Raw genomic sequence first — 14,992 nt, 5'->3', positions numbered from 1 at the left:
AGCACTCCATAGTGGAGGTGTTAGAGATAATAGCAACAATAATAGCGGCAGTGGGTAGATGAACAAATAAGCTGGAGTTAATGCGCCTGCGAGAAGGCGGGGAAGGCCTAGCGGCGGTGGCTGTCTGGGTCGGCGCCGAGTAAGGGTTAGTGGTGGCGGGTAGACGGCCGTGGCGACATAAAGGTTAGCCGCATCGGCTGGCCGGGAGAATGCTGGGCATGGCGGAGGACGAATTAGCAATGGCAGCTGGCAGGGTGAGCATCGGGCATGGCGGCTGGCTGAAGAGCTGGCCAGGGGAGGGTGCGTCGTTGCGCCAAAAGAGGTAGTGCCATAACGACAATGGCTGGCTGGGAAACTGGTCAGGTCACATACCCGCGATAAGAGACACACAATAGGAGGAGATTCCCATGGACACATGCTACTTCTTTCTTTATCATGGGCTTCCAGTTTCAACTTCCTCCCCACCATAGCCCACGATTGGCTTAGACAGCCCATCTCCACAAAAAAGGGAAGCAACTTCATGCAGAATCCGACGTAGCGAACACATGTGAACGGTTGGAGATTAAAAGGGTGACGTGGAAGCACGAGAAGCCAGGAAAATAAGGTAGTGGGGGTGTTCCTATTTAGATATGGAAGATTTCTTCATCTTCTTGAGTTTGACTCTGACTTTCTTCCCTCTTCAACGCTTGTTCTCTTTCATACCACTCAGGTCCTTTGGGGTCTTGTGTCATTTTACCACTCCGAGTACCAATCCATTTAGAAGAAATAAGGCTATCTTTATCAAGTTGGGCAATAATTGAAAATTGAGTTTCATGTATTTGTGAGCATTGAGTTTCTATCATGCGAGAATGTTTATCAATATTTTTCACGGCATGACTTAAATTGTCCACCTCTTGAGAGAGATAAGATATAACCTTTTCATTATAAATCCTCCTGGTGAAGCTTAAATTTATTCATTGTCCCCTGAGCTCATCTTCCTGCTGATAGATCCTAAATAGATCCACTTTTTCATGATCAACGTAGTAGACTTTTCCTATATGCCTAACAGGTTCCTCAAAATTCCATTACTCTTTAGCAATCACAATTCTTTCGATAAGTATTTTTCCTTCTTTAAGAGTTAATGCCATGAACCATCCACCTGCATTCAAATCAAGAGTAGATTTGGATTCATCGTTAATTCCATGATAAAACATATGAAGTAAAAAATGTAGTTAGGGCAAAGATTTCATAAATTTAGAATATCTCTCCCAAGCAACGTACAAACTCTCTCCCAATTCTTGAACAATTGAAGTAAGATTTTTTTGGAGCTTCGTAATCTTAAAGCCAATGAGGAATTTAGCCATAAATCTCTTTGCACACATTTTCCAATTGGTATGTTATACGACAACCGGCTATTCCATTCTTCTGCCTTATCTTTCAGAAAAAACTTGAAGTCTCACTAAAACAAATTCCTGAGACACATCTTTGATTTTAAAAGTCCCAGACGAAGTATAAAAAACATAAGATGTGCTTGAAGGTCTTCCTCTTTAGTCTATAAAGACATGTTTCTTGACTTCATGAATTAGATCGCAGTCAATTGAATACTCAGTGACATAATTGATAGGATAGACTATGAGAGATCTTGAGTCCAAGAATGAACCACAATACTCTCTTACAGATTTCTCTGATGTCTGAGTAATCGACATTCCTGCAAATAAGTATTAAACTCAATAGTCTGACTTTTTGATATTTTTTTATTAATGAAACTTGATGCGCCTGCGGAAAGAGTGAAATATAATCGCGTCAAAGTCCATTTCCAGTCCGACTCCGCTTCATTTTCTTTTCAAAACAATCCATATACAAATTATCCGCTGGCTTCAAATACAACAAAAAAACATATGGTTAAGGATATGGGAAAAGCATCACCCGATCCCATCTAATTCGTTTACAATTGGTATCTCCGTGATATTAATATATATTCTCTTTATAAAAAATCTATAATCCGCTTACATCCGTACTTTCAGTCCAGGTGCTGCAAGATCAGACCGGACCGACAGAAGACGGGAGCGTGCACCGGCAGGTCTGCTTTAAGATTGGCGACCAGGCCAGAGACCCAAAAAACCACCCCCTGACCCTGGACGCCGGATCCCCAAACCCTGCCCCTCCAGACCCCCTCGACGCGAGATGGCCGACGACAACGGCGGCGGCGGCGACGACTACGTCAGCGAGGCCGTCCGCCCCGAGGTAACCACCTGATCTCCCTGCTGTCATGGGTTCCCATCTCCGCACCATACCTGCTTCGTGGGGCGGCGCGACCCTCCGTCCCGCTCGATTCATGGGTGCTTAGCAGTACTTGTACCTTTAGTTTCCAAGAGCTTACGCGTCTTGTGCTCGTTTGATCTGGTCTAGCGTTAATTCAACAGCCCGGGGGAGTTTCCCGAGTCCGTCGGGTTCGATCTAGATGTGGCAGTGTCGCGGGAGGAGCCGGTGGAACGAACTACCGGGCTGGCGCGTTTTGATTGATCTAGCTTTCTGTGGTAGATTAGTTCGTTTATTTGCCGTTTGGTTAGTGTTGGCGGGGGATGTCGAATTTGGCGTGTAGAAGCAAGTGTTTTTGTTTTGATTTCTGGGTTGGTTGATTTGATTTTCGGGGCATCAGTAATAGAGTTGCTTTCATGTACCATAGACTTACAATATGAGCTGGAACTGCTTGTGTGACTAGGGCGGCTCTGTTGATATAGGTGTGCATCTATAGAGTTACTTTAGCATACACCTGTTGGTTGATGCAGCCGTCCAATATAGGTTAGCGTTAGCCAAAAGCAACCTGGTCATTGAGACTTTAACCAAAATCCTGTGTGCATGGATACACTGGCACCGGGCCATTGATCTTCTGGATGTCTTGTTTATGTTCTCCTTTTCAGATGCTCTAGTTATAGTGCCTGGCTTGTGTCTCTATTCTCTATATGGGTACTCAAACTAATAGCATTCCATCTCCAGGGTGATACACATACGCGTGAAGAGGGATTGTCAAAATCCAGGGATAGAGACAGAGAAAAAGACAAGGATAAGGAGCGCCATAGGGACCGTGACAGAGATAGAGGAAGAGACAGAGATCGGGGTCGGGACAGGGATCTAGACAAGGATCGGGACAGGGACAAGGATCGGGATCGTCACCAAAGGCATCACCGTGACAAAAGGGAGCACCGAGACCGTCCTGATGATCATGATCGTCACAGAAGCCGTGATTCTGAAAGGTATAGCTATTAATGCATTTGTGTTCCATATGCACCTAATAATTTGTTTTGTTGCAATGATGGCTCTTATGGTCATGTGACTTGTGTTAGAATTATTGATCTTTGAATATGATTGCCAGTGCAAATGTTAACCTAACATGTCTTATTCATGGTGATCGTGATTTCCAAAATGCACATTTTTTTCTTAAATGCCGTGTAAAAGATAATATCTAATGTATGTTTGTAACAACACACAGGAGAAGGGACCGCGAGAGAGATGGATATCGCAGGCATCGCTCTCGTTCACGGTCTCGTTCAAGGGGCAGGGATGATCACAGATCTCGATCTCATTCAAAAAGGTAGGACGTGATGAAGTTCATTCAGGAATCATAATTTGAATTGTGTACATACTTTACACTAGTTTTCCCCTCATGGCAAGTCAATTTGCTATTAAACATATATCATTTATGATGTTTTCTCTGTATGTTGTATGATTCATTATTGATTTGTGTTCTGTCCTTTTGAGCCATGTCAATGCACATTTGAGTTTTCTAGCTAAGTATTTTAATCAAGAGATGATTATTTTTCTCCGTTACATCTATATCTGCACTACCATATAGTCTGCCAGTACCTTTGAATATCCAATGGCGAAGAAGCGGCAAATCCAAGCGGCCTTGGCCGTTGGACTAACTCCGGCGGTTGCACTGGATTGTGCCACACCGCGTCTATAGATCTTTATGTAATGTCAATACAGTGCAATGCTTGCACATAAATGGGTTCATGGCTACAGTGCAGACCTGTTTGCTCTATGCTTCTAGAACAATCCTGTCTGAGCATGAGCAATCAAAGGAACAAAAACATGCACTAAGTCAAACTTTTTGAAATGAATTGTAAGATTATTTATATTATTAAATTGAGTAAGTATTACATTATAGCAACTAATACCTTCACTGTGCATGTACCACTCAGCACTCAGTACTACAATTAGTTGTCTCATGCAGTTTTCAGTTCTTCCATCATTTAATTTTAATATCTCATTAGTACTACTAATACCAATTGTGTTGAAGCAGCAAGCGAGTCAGTGGATTCGACCTGGGACCAACAGCACAATCCGTACTTCCTCAGTTCCCTGCCATTCCAACCCCAAGTATGCTCTCATCAACCAAGTTTTTCTTCTTTCCGTTCTTCAGTTTTGTTGATTTCAATTGGGACTTATTGTAATTACAGAACAGATGTTCTTGTCTTGAAACTAGGGTAAATGCTGTTCATTTGCATGTTTGGAATGAATAAATTCTAGCCATTGCTGGATCACCTACCCAGCCATTTATTTCCACCACAATGTACTACTGCACTATGAACAACCGGATGTGGTACTTTATTACTACAATTACCATAGCCTCTTAGCTTATCACCATTCTAATGCTGATTTTGAAACTTAGTGCTGTTGGATATCATTGAGCATCTGATGCTTTTATATCCTTTGTCTAGAGCATTTTCACTGTAGATATATTCTTGGAGATGCCATATCACCAAGCACCTTTACATGCATCTGTAACTACAATACAAACACTCTAAAGAGTTGAAGATGCTTCGTGGAATCTACCTAGAACTGCACCAATAAGGCGAGAGGGTAAAAAAGATTAGTTTGTTCTAGTGACAACACCATATGAGATGTTGGAAGATGCTGGTATTAGAGGTGGGAGAAAGTACCAGTCAACAGATGCTTTCTCTACGTAAGCACCTCTTAAATACCCATCCAGTCGAGATGGCCTTATAAGTGTGATAGTATCTTCTGATGCAAATAAGTTGTATGTTTCCGTTTTATTATTACTTGGCAACTGAAAACTGAGCAAAACTTTCTGCTTTTGTTCTTTTGTTGTTTGTCTGTTTTGTGTATGTGTATGGTAAGAAGGCAATCTTGGGTCACTTGCCCCACTGCCGCCGATGGATGCACAGCCTACTGTAGCTTTAATGTACAAGAGGAATCAGTGCTCCGGTTTGATATCGCCTTGTCCATCTTCAGCTAGCAAGTATTACAGATTGCTAGCTTCATGACTATTACATTTATCCTTCCACACTTGTTGTTTGTTCTTTGACATGAAATACTGCACAGCTGGATCCATTTGAGATCCAGACTGATGGTGAGAAGTAATCAGGTTTACAAGAGGAATACTCTTTTGTGCTAATTGTTTATGCTTCCTACTAGAAATTTATTGGTACATTGCAGGTCAGTTACCGGGCTCTTCTATTCCTGGAATGTTCCCGAACATGCTCCCTTTTGCTGTTGGACAGGTGATTATTCTTGATGGTTTAAGGTCTTGCTGTCGAATGAACCTTTTGCCTCAGTTACGTTTTTGTTATTTTCATTCTATAAATGCACTCATTTCTGGTTTGTAATCAAATCTATTTGTTTAAAACAGTTCAATCCCCTCGTCATGCAGCCACAAGCCATGACTCAACAGGTATGCCTTTTTGTTTTGTTTATAATTTACTGTGGGTGTTGATAAACAATTTGCCAGCATATTTTTCCTCAGGCTACTCGGCATGCTCGGCGTGTTTATGTCGGTGGCCTTCCCCCATCTGCTAATGAACAGGTCTATATATATACTTGAATCACTTATTTTACTGCCCATTGCCCAAACCCCCATAAATCCACAGTAAAAAACAAGCATGCATGTGTGCATGCTGATTGCATACAATTGTGCAATTCTTGGTTACATTGGTTTCCTTTTGTGCAGTCTGTTGCAATATACTTTAATCAAGTCATGGCTGCTATTGGAGGAAACACTGCTGGTCCAGGTGATGCTGTTCTTAATGTGTACATAAACCATGACAAGAAATTCGCTTTTGTGGAGATGAGGTCTGTGGAGGAAGCAAGCAATGCAATGGCACTGGATGGCATTTTGTTTGAAGGTGCACCAGTGAAGGTTAGAAGACCAACAGACTATAACCCTTCTCTGGCAGCTGCCCTGGGCCCAAGCCAGCCAAGCTCCAATTTGAATCTTGCTGCGGTTGGCCTAACACCAGGTTCAGCCGGAGGGTTAGAAGGCCCGGACCGTATTTTTGTGGGTGGTCTCCCCTATTACTTCACAGAGGCTCAAGTTCGGGAGCTGCTTGAATCATTTGGGCCTCTTCGAGGATTTGATCTTGTGAAAGATAGGGAAACTGGTAACTCAAAGGGCTATGCGTTCTGTGTCTACCAGGACCTCAATGTCACTGACATAGCCTGCGCTGCTCTAAATGGTATCAAGATGGGAGACAAAACTCTTACGGTCAGACGAGCAAACCAGGGCTCAGCCCAACCTAGACCAGAGCAGGAAAATATCCTGTTGCAGGCACAGCAACAGGTGCAGTTACAGGTATAGCCCAACTATTTAATTGTTTTCCTGTGGCCAAATAATTATCCTCTTGTACCAAATTACATAGTATGTCTGCAATTGTTCTTGGATTCTGACTCAGAATGTGGTTTTTGTATAGAAACTTGTGTATCAAGTTGGAGCGCTCCCTACAAAGGTTGTATGCCTGACCCAGGTAGTTACTGCTGATGAATTAAAAGATGATGAAGAATATGAGGACATTATGGAGGACATGAGGTTGGAAGCTGGGAAATATGGTAAGTTCCGTCAACTTCTCACCTGCTATTTCCTCCTCTTTGAAGCATACATTCAGCTTTCTGATCTGCTGCTGGACTCTTGAGGTTTCTTTTTGTTATGCGTATGTTTTCATCAGCCTGCCATGTCGGGCTCCCTGTCATTCTGCCTTGATCTATACTTCTGCTTTTCTTTTAGCTGATTCTGTTAGTCATTCCTAATACTTTGTTTGATGCATGCATCCATCAGGTAACTTGGTGAAAGTTGTCATCCCACGTCCTCATCCGAGTGGAGAGCCAGTTTCTGGAGTTGGAAAGGTGAGCACTGTTTAGTGAGGTTCAAATTCCGCAGAATAATTCTGTCAGAGAAAAGCTTTGTGATGCACGAGCATCCCATTGCAGGTGTTCTTAGAGTATGCAGATGTTGATGGTTCCACCAAAGCAAAGACGGCGATGCACGGAAGGAAATTCGGTGGAAACCCAGTTGTTGCGGTCTTCTACCCCGAGAACAAGTTTGCTGATGAGGACTATGACGCGGCAGCATAAATTATCTCTCTTTTCCAATGACAATAGTGCTTTGTGTAGTTTGTTCGAGTTACAGCAACGTTTTCCCTTCTAGTCGAGCTTTCTTGTAGCCCTGGATTTATGCAGAACCGCCAGTTATTAATATTGGAAGATAGATTGCCTAAAGATGATCTATTGGTCTTGTCCCTTAATCTTGACTGGCGTTAGAGGTGCCAGGGTATGCCATTCTCTTCATTTAGCGCCCTTGAAAGATTATTAGCCAGTAACTTTACCTTTAGCTTTACTCTGCAAATGGCTCAAAAGAGTCATCTTGAACAACTTGGCATGGTAAGTAAGATCCTATAATTACATTACTACAGAAGTAGAAACCCAATAAGTTGTGGTTGTTATCTACTACCTCCGTCTAGATCATATCATTTGTAGAATCCCAATAAGTTGTGGTTGTTATTTACTACCTCCCTCTAGATTCACTCATTTCACTGACAGTTAATTCCGGACGGAGAGTATTTCTTATATCACTTTTTTTGTTGACATGCTATGATGTCGTATCATATTAAATCATACTAGAATCTTATTTCACATCCTTAAAATCCAACATCTTTTTACTTAGATGCCTTATGATGCTTGCATTGTAAGAGGTCTAATTGTGGAGTCGATCACTATGTGTGCATGCACACCCAACAATGAGAAAAATCTGGGACCATCTATATCATCCAAAAGGTTTTGGATCTAAACTTTGTCTGATCCAATTGGACTGGCTTAACACTGGGCGTGAAGATTGGCTAGTCAAACATCCACTGGGCGCTGCTCGCCTAGCTCGGGGCCGGAGGCACCATGACGGTGCGCCGTCACGGCTTGCAGGCGCCGGCGGTGAAAGATCTCGTGGAAGAGCTCAGTTGGCAGCGATGTGCACGTCATCTCGATCTTCTTAATGTAAACCTCATAATGTAAACCTCATTTGTTCATGTACGCAGCCCCCTTAAATCCACATCTGCATCGCCCTTAAATCTATATACAAAAGCATGCAACGTAGATTTTAACACATGTACTTCCATTGCACATGGTTCACATAGTTCGGACATAGCATAGGGGAGCTCTACATACCACAAGAGACTACCAAAATGATGACATGTTCTACTACTTCACCACAATAATAACTAAACTAACACTATATAGATAGATATAGATAGTCTAGTTCATCACCAACGGCCGCCCTTGCCCTTGTCCTCGTGGTCGCGAAAGTAGCGGTCGAAGACGCGATAGGGGCTGAGGCGAATCTGCTCGGCGCCGGAGCTGAACTCTGTTGGACACGGCGCTGAACATGTTCAGATCCTCCTCTTTGGGGGGAAAGGCCAGCGAGGGCACGGACGGTCCGGGTTTGCTCCACCGCGAGATCACGGGTGGTCCGGGCTTGCCGCTTCGCCAGGATCCAGGCACGGGCATCCTCGTCGCCGGCCGCTGCTTCATGGCACACCTTCTCCCTTTTCCGGGCACACCGCCCCTTGACCCTGAGCATCCCACATTAGTGGCAACATCCAGCGCATCTGTGCCCTTGCACATTGCTGCCATTGACCTCAGACTCCTAGCCTGACGTAGGGGGAACAAGGACCCAACACAGGCCAGCCTCGGAGGTTCTCTCGGTGGCAAGCTGGGCCCTTCTGGTGCACGCTTGATGCGGTGACGGCGCGGACAAGCGTGCGAGCTTACGCTGGACGCGACGCCACCGCTGGAAACGATCCGGAGTGGTGGAGAAGGAGCCCGGCTAGTGCATCCGCAGCAGGTCAGCTCCGACAGGGAGCTCGGCTATCCTCCCAGGACCGGCCACTAGTAGAAAACAGGGCTTTGGTTCGGGCCTGGCCAGCCCATTAGTCCCGGTTCTGCACGAACCGGGACCCATGGGGGCCATTCGTCCCGGTTCATGAGCCCGGGGGCCGGCCGGGGCCTTGTGGGCATTGGTCCCGGTTCGTCTGGACCCATTTGTCCTGGTTCTAGGCACGAACCGGGACCAATGGGCCGCGCTCCTGGCCCACAGTAATTGGTCCCGGTTTGTGACTCGAACCAGGACAGAAGGGGGAGCTGTAGTCCCGGTTCCAGCCACGAACCGGGACAAATAAGTTGCCTATATATACCCCATCGCCGTGGCAGAGCACTCTGAAAGTGTGTTATATCGACTAGAGGGGGGTGAATAGGCGATTTTTATGAATTCTTCACTGAGAAATTTGTGGGTGAGGAAATTCCTTAGCGAAGAATTACTTGCAGCGGAATAAGTACTCAATAGCAGAACACAAGCATAGTCATTATGATGAAATGAAGACAAGTACAGAGTACAGAAAGCGTAAACACAGGATAGCACAGGATGAAGACAAACAGACTGAGGAAATTGAGAAAGTCTTCAGTCAAAGTCTTCAAACACAGATATGAACAAGCATACAACACAGTAATGAGGAAATGAAAGAGTTGAGGAAATAGAACCAGTAAGCTTGGTGAAGACAATAATTTGGTAGACCAGTTCCAACTGCTGTCTCAGTTGTACATCTGGTTGGAGCGGCTAGGTATTTAAACCTGAGGACACACAGTCCTCACCGTATTCTCCTTGAGCTAAGGTCACACAGACCTCGCCCAATCACTCGTGGTAAGTCTTCAGGTGACTTCCAAACCTTCACAAACTCGGACACTCGGCTATCCACAATTTCCTCTTGGATGCTCTAGACCATGACGCCTAACCGTCTGGAAGAAGCACAGTCTTCAAAGGTAACAAGCGTCGGATCCACGCAGGATCAATCTCTTCAGTGATGCTCAATCACTTGGGGTTTGTAGGTGTTTGGGTTTGGGTTTTCCTCACTTGATGATTTCGCTCAAAGTCCTCGGAGGATGGGATGCTCTCAATTGACAAGTGTGAGTTTCTCTCGGAGCAGCCAACCAGCTAGTGGTTATAGGGGGCGGCTATTTATAGCCTAGGGAGCAGCCCGTCATGATAAGACATAAATGCCCTTCAATGATATGACCGTTAGGTGGGTAGATATTTTGGGACAGCTGACGCATAGCACAGCAACGGTCGGAAATTTGAGTATCAAATTCCTTAGGGCTATCATGTTCCTCACTGTGTAGGCAATCCTCACTGGCGAATTCCTAACTCCTCAGTCAGAACAAATTCCCCAGAGACCAGAAGAACTTCGTCTCTGTCACTGAAGAATATGACCGAACTGTATGAGATTTCCAATGGCTTCACTCGAAGGGATTGGTAGGTGTAGGATTTTGAGTTGAGCATCACATGGAAATTTTTCCTTAGTATTTTCTCGACCCCCTTTAACAGTACGGTGTTTCCTATGACTCAAGAAAGAGAAAATAAAACTACGAAAACAAAAGTCTTCATGCTTCATGTTCCTCAAATGAATACCAAGTCTTCAAAGGTCACACCAATTTCTTCACTTTCAAAGTCTTCAGAAATCCAAAGTCTTCAGTTGAAAAACTTCATTTTTAGGGGTCGACTTTCTCTGTAAATATCAAACTCCTCATAGACTTATAGACCTGTGTACACTCATAAACACATTAGTCCCTTAACCTATAAGTCTTCAATACACCAAAATCACTAAAGGGCACTAGATGCACTTACACACTCCACAGTGCTCTGTTTTTTCTGGCCGGCGAGGGGAGGGCATTTGGGTGCTCTAGCTCACCTCCTATGCACATGAGGTGTTCGATGAAATGCCCGAGCCACACTAGTTAAGCTTTCTTCTCTCGAAGCTCGACCTCCGAGCTCCATTTTTCCCGAGATTTGTCTTGGTTTAGCGGTCCGTCACGCCCCGTCCCCGTCTTCACCGCCGTTGATCGCCCGCGCCGATCTCGTCGCCGGCACCACCGTGGTGAGCCTCTTATTCTTATCTTCTTTCTGAAAGAAAAAAAATTTCTTACTTTAGATAGATACTTGTCTAATTTTCTTACTTTTGACACACATAATTATATATAATGCACGCATGTGAACCGGCAATGGATGTACGGTGACAGACACACCTCCGAGTACATTAAGGGCGTGCATAATTTTCTCGAAGTGGCCGAGGCAAACAAGCAGAATGGTTTTATGTGTTGTCCATGCCCTAAATGTGGGAATACGAAGTCTTACTCTGACCGGAAAATCCTTCACACCCACCTGCTTTACAAGGGTTTCATGCCACACTATAATGTTTGGACGAGGCACGGAGAAATAGGGGTTATGATGAAAGACAACGAAGAAGAAGAGGACGATGACAACTATGTGCCCCCTGAATATGGTGATGCTGCAATGGGGGAAGCTGCTGAAGATCAAGAGGAACAAGACGATGTGCCCGATGATGATGATCTCCGCCGGGTCATTGTCGATGCAAGGACACAATGCGAAAGTCAAAAGGAGAAGCTGAAGTTCGATCGCATGTTAGAGGATCACAAAAAAGGGTTGTACCCCAATTGCGAAGATGGCAACACAAAGCTCGGTACCATACTGGAATTGCTGCAGTGGAAGGCAGAGAATGATGTGCCTAACAAAGGATTTGAGAAGCTACTGAAAATATTGAAGAAGAAGCTTCCAAAGGGTAACGAATTGCCCGATAGTACGTACGCAGCAAAGAAGGTCGTATGCCCTCTAGGATTGGAGGTGCAGAAGATACATGCATGCCCTAATGACTGCATCCTCTACCGCGGTGCGTACGAGGATTTGAACGCATGCCCGGTATGCGGTGCATTGCGTTATAAGATCAGACGAGATGACCCTGGTGATGTTGACGGCGAGCCCCGCAGGAAGAGGGTTCATGCGAAGGTGATGTGGTATGCTCCTATAATACCATGTTTGAAACGACTGTTCAGAAACAAAGAGCATGCCAAGTTGATGCGATGGCATAGTGAGGGCCGTAAGAAAGACGAGAAGTTGAGAGCACCCGCTGATGGGTCGCAGTGGAGAAAAATTGAGAGACAGTACTGGGCTGAGTTTGCAGGTGACCCAAGGAACGTATGGTTTGGTTTAAGCGCGGATGGCATTAATCCTTTCGGGGAGCAGAGCAGCAATCACAGCACGTGGCCCGTGACTCTATGTATGTATAACCTTCCTCCTTGGATGTGCATGAAGCGGAAGTTCATTATGATGCCAGTTCTCACCCAAGGCCCTAAGCAACCCGGCAACAACATTGATGTGTACCTAAGGCCATTAGTTGAAGAACTTTTACAGCTGTGGAATGGAAACGGTGTACGTGTGTGGGATGAGCACAAACATGAGGAATTTAACCTGCACGTGTTGCTGTTTGTAACCATCAACGATTGGCCCGCTCTCACTAACCTTTCAGGACAGACAAACAAGGGATACCACGCATGCACGCACTGTTTAGCTGACACCGATATACCTGGACAAATGCAGGAAGAATGTGTACCTGGGCCATCGTCAATTTCTTCCGACCAACCATCAATGTCGAAAAAAGGCAAGCATTTCAAAGGCGAGGGAGATCACTGGAAGAAGCCCGCCATGCGTACCGGTGATCACGTACTTGCTATGGTCAATGATTTACACGTAATCTTTGGAAAGGGTCCCGGCGGACTAGCTATTCCGAATGACGCTGAGGGACGCGCACCCATGTGGAAGAAGAAATCTATATTTTGGGACCTACCCTACTAGAAAGACCTAGAGGTCCGCTCTTCAATCGACGTGATGCACGTGACGAAGAACCTTTGTGTGAACCTGCTAGGCTTCTTGGGTGTGTATGGGAAGACAAAAGATACAGCTGAGGCACGGGAGGACCTGCAACGTTTGCATGAAAAAGACGACATGCCTCCAAAGCAGTATGAAGGTCCTGCCAGCTATGCTCTTACCAAAGAAGAGAAGGAAATCTTCTTTGAATGCCTGCTCAGTATGAAGGTCCCGACTGGCTTCTCGTCGAATATAAAGGAAATAATAAATATGCCAGAGAAAAACTTCCAGAACCTAAAGTCTCATGACTGCCACGTGATTATGATGCAACTGCTTCCGGTTGCATTGAGGGGGCTTCTACCGGAAAACGTCCGATTAGCCATTGTGAAGCTATGTGCATTTCTCAATGCAATCTCTCAGAAGGTGATCGATCTAGAAATCATACCAAGGCTAAGGAATGATGTGGTGCAATGTCTTGTCAGTTTCGAGCTGGTGTTCCCACCATCCTTCTTCAATATCATGACGCACGTCCTAGTTCATCTAGTCGACGAGATTGTCATTCTGGGCCCCGTATTTCTACACAATATGTACCCCTTTGAGAGGTTCATGGGAGTCCTAAAGAAATATGTCCGTAACCGCGCTAGGCCAGAAGGAAGCATCTCCATGGGCCATCAAACAGAGGATGTCATTGGGTTTTGTGTTGACTTCATTCCTGGCCTTAAGAAGATAGGTCTCCCTAAATCGTGGTATGAGGGGAGACTGACTGGAAAGGGCACGCTTGGAGGGGACTCAATAATATGCAGGGACGGGCATTCTTGGTCTCAAGCACACTACACAGTCCTACAGAACTCTACCTTGGTGACCCCGTATGTCGATGAACACAAGAACTGTCTGCGCTCCAAACACCCGGAGCAGTGTGACGACTGGATTACATGTGAACACATCAGGACTTTCAGCAGTTGGTTGGAAACACGTCTCAAAGGTGACAACACTGTTTGTGATGAGCTGTACTCGCTGTCTAGGGGACCATCTTCGACTGTATTGACTTACAAAGGATACGAGATAAATGGAAATACATTTTACACGATCGCCTAAGATCAAAGCACCAACCAAAACAGCGGTGTCCGCTTTGATGCAGCAACCAAGAGGGGAAAGGACACATATTATGGTTACATAGTGGACATATGGGAACTTGACTACGGACATGATTTTAAGGTCCCTTTGTTTAAGTGCAAATGGGTCAATCTGTCAGGAGGCGGGGTACAGGTAGACTCACAGTACAGAATGACAATAGTGGATCTGAACAATCTTGGGTACACCGGCGAACCGTTCGTCCTAGCCAATGATGTGGCACGGGTTATCTATGTGAAGGACATGTCTACCAAACCGAGAAAAAGAAAAGATAAGGAAGCGAATACATCATACGATGAGCCAAAGAGCCACATAGTTCTTTCAGGAAAAAGGGACATCGTGCGAGTGGAGGGCAAGACAGACATGTCCGAAGATTATGAAAAGTTTCATGAAATTCCTCCCTTCAAAGTCAAGGCTGACCCAAGCATCCTGATAAACGATGAAGATTATCCATAGTTACGGCGCAATAAGCAAAGGACACAAGCGAAGAAAAAGTGAAGACTTTCTCTCCACAACTATTATGATGATACCATGCCAACTTTCAACCTTTTCGTAGTTCATTTGAAATGCCTGTTGTAACAGACGAGTTTCCGTATGAAACCCTGATATCTCGAAACAGATTGTCCGTAGTTTATTTTTTACCCCCTCCCGATAACTTCAACACGAGGGGGGGGGGTCGATATAACCCCTCCCTGATAACATTATTTTCCCATGTATGTATGTCGTCGTTGTCGATATAACCCCCTCCCCGATAACAACCTTAGAATCAGTACTAAAGGAATCAACTAAAAAACTTTTATAAACCTGTAGTATTATTGAAACTAAAATTATATAGAATCTATGAAACTAAAATTATCAAAGTATTTTCTGTTCAAAACATTAAAAGCA

At 44.8% G+C, this 14,992-nt stretch overlaps 1 protein-coding gene across 7 annotated transcripts; it reads left to right on the top strand.

Moving 5' to 3' along the window:
• Window positions 1-2,017: 2,017 nt before the first annotated feature.
• Window positions 2,018-7,571, top strand: LOC780697 (splicing factor U2af large subunit B-like). 7 transcript variants are annotated; one of them, XM_044518601.1, is made up of 12 exons: window positions 2,018-2,223; window positions 2,977-3,233; window positions 3,470-3,571; window positions 4,283-4,359; window positions 5,125-5,208; window positions 5,440-5,504; window positions 5,633-5,674; window positions 5,747-5,806; window positions 5,951-6,571; window positions 6,690-6,825; window positions 7,052-7,119; window positions 7,204-7,517. In XM_044518601.1, exons 1-12 carry the CDS (start codon window positions 2,164-2,166, stop codon window positions 7,345-7,347), a joined length of 1,716 nt encoding a protein of 571 aa, XP_044374536.1. In that variant the 5' UTR covers window positions 2,018-2,163; the 3' UTR covers window positions 7,348-7,517. The 7 variants fall into 7 exon arrangements, 6 of the variants coding, with proteins under 6 accessions (XP_044374536.1, XP_044374534.1, XP_044374535.1 ...); XM_044518599.1 differs by having other exon boundaries at window positions 5,732-5,806; XM_044518600.1 differs by having other exon boundaries at window positions 5,122-5,208.
• Window positions 7,572-14,992: the final 7,421 nt, after the last annotated feature.

The sequence above is a fragment of the Triticum aestivum genome, chromosome 4D, assembly GCF_018294505.1.
Source record: "Triticum aestivum cultivar Chinese Spring chromosome 4D, IWGSC CS RefSeq v2.1, whole genome shotgun sequence".
NCBI classification, from domain to species: domain Eukaryota; kingdom Viridiplantae; phylum Streptophyta; class Magnoliopsida; order Poales; family Poaceae; genus Triticum; species Triticum aestivum.
Note: the sequence above shows the minus strand (reverse complement) of the source record. Positions and strands in the feature narration are given on the sequence as shown.

Coding starts and splice junctions, on each gene's coding strand:
- LOC780697 (XM_044518598.1), top strand. CDS start 2,164: ATGGCCGACGACAACGGCGGCGGCGGCGACGACTACGTCAGCGAGGCC. Junction 5,209..5,439: donor CAAGAGGAATCAGTGCTCCG/GTTTGATATCGC, acceptor GGTACATTGCAG/GTCAGTTACCGGGCTCTTCT. Junction 5,675..5,731: donor CACAAGCCATGACTCAACAG/GTATGCCTTTTT, acceptor ACAATTTGCCAG/CATATTTTTCCTCAGGCTAC.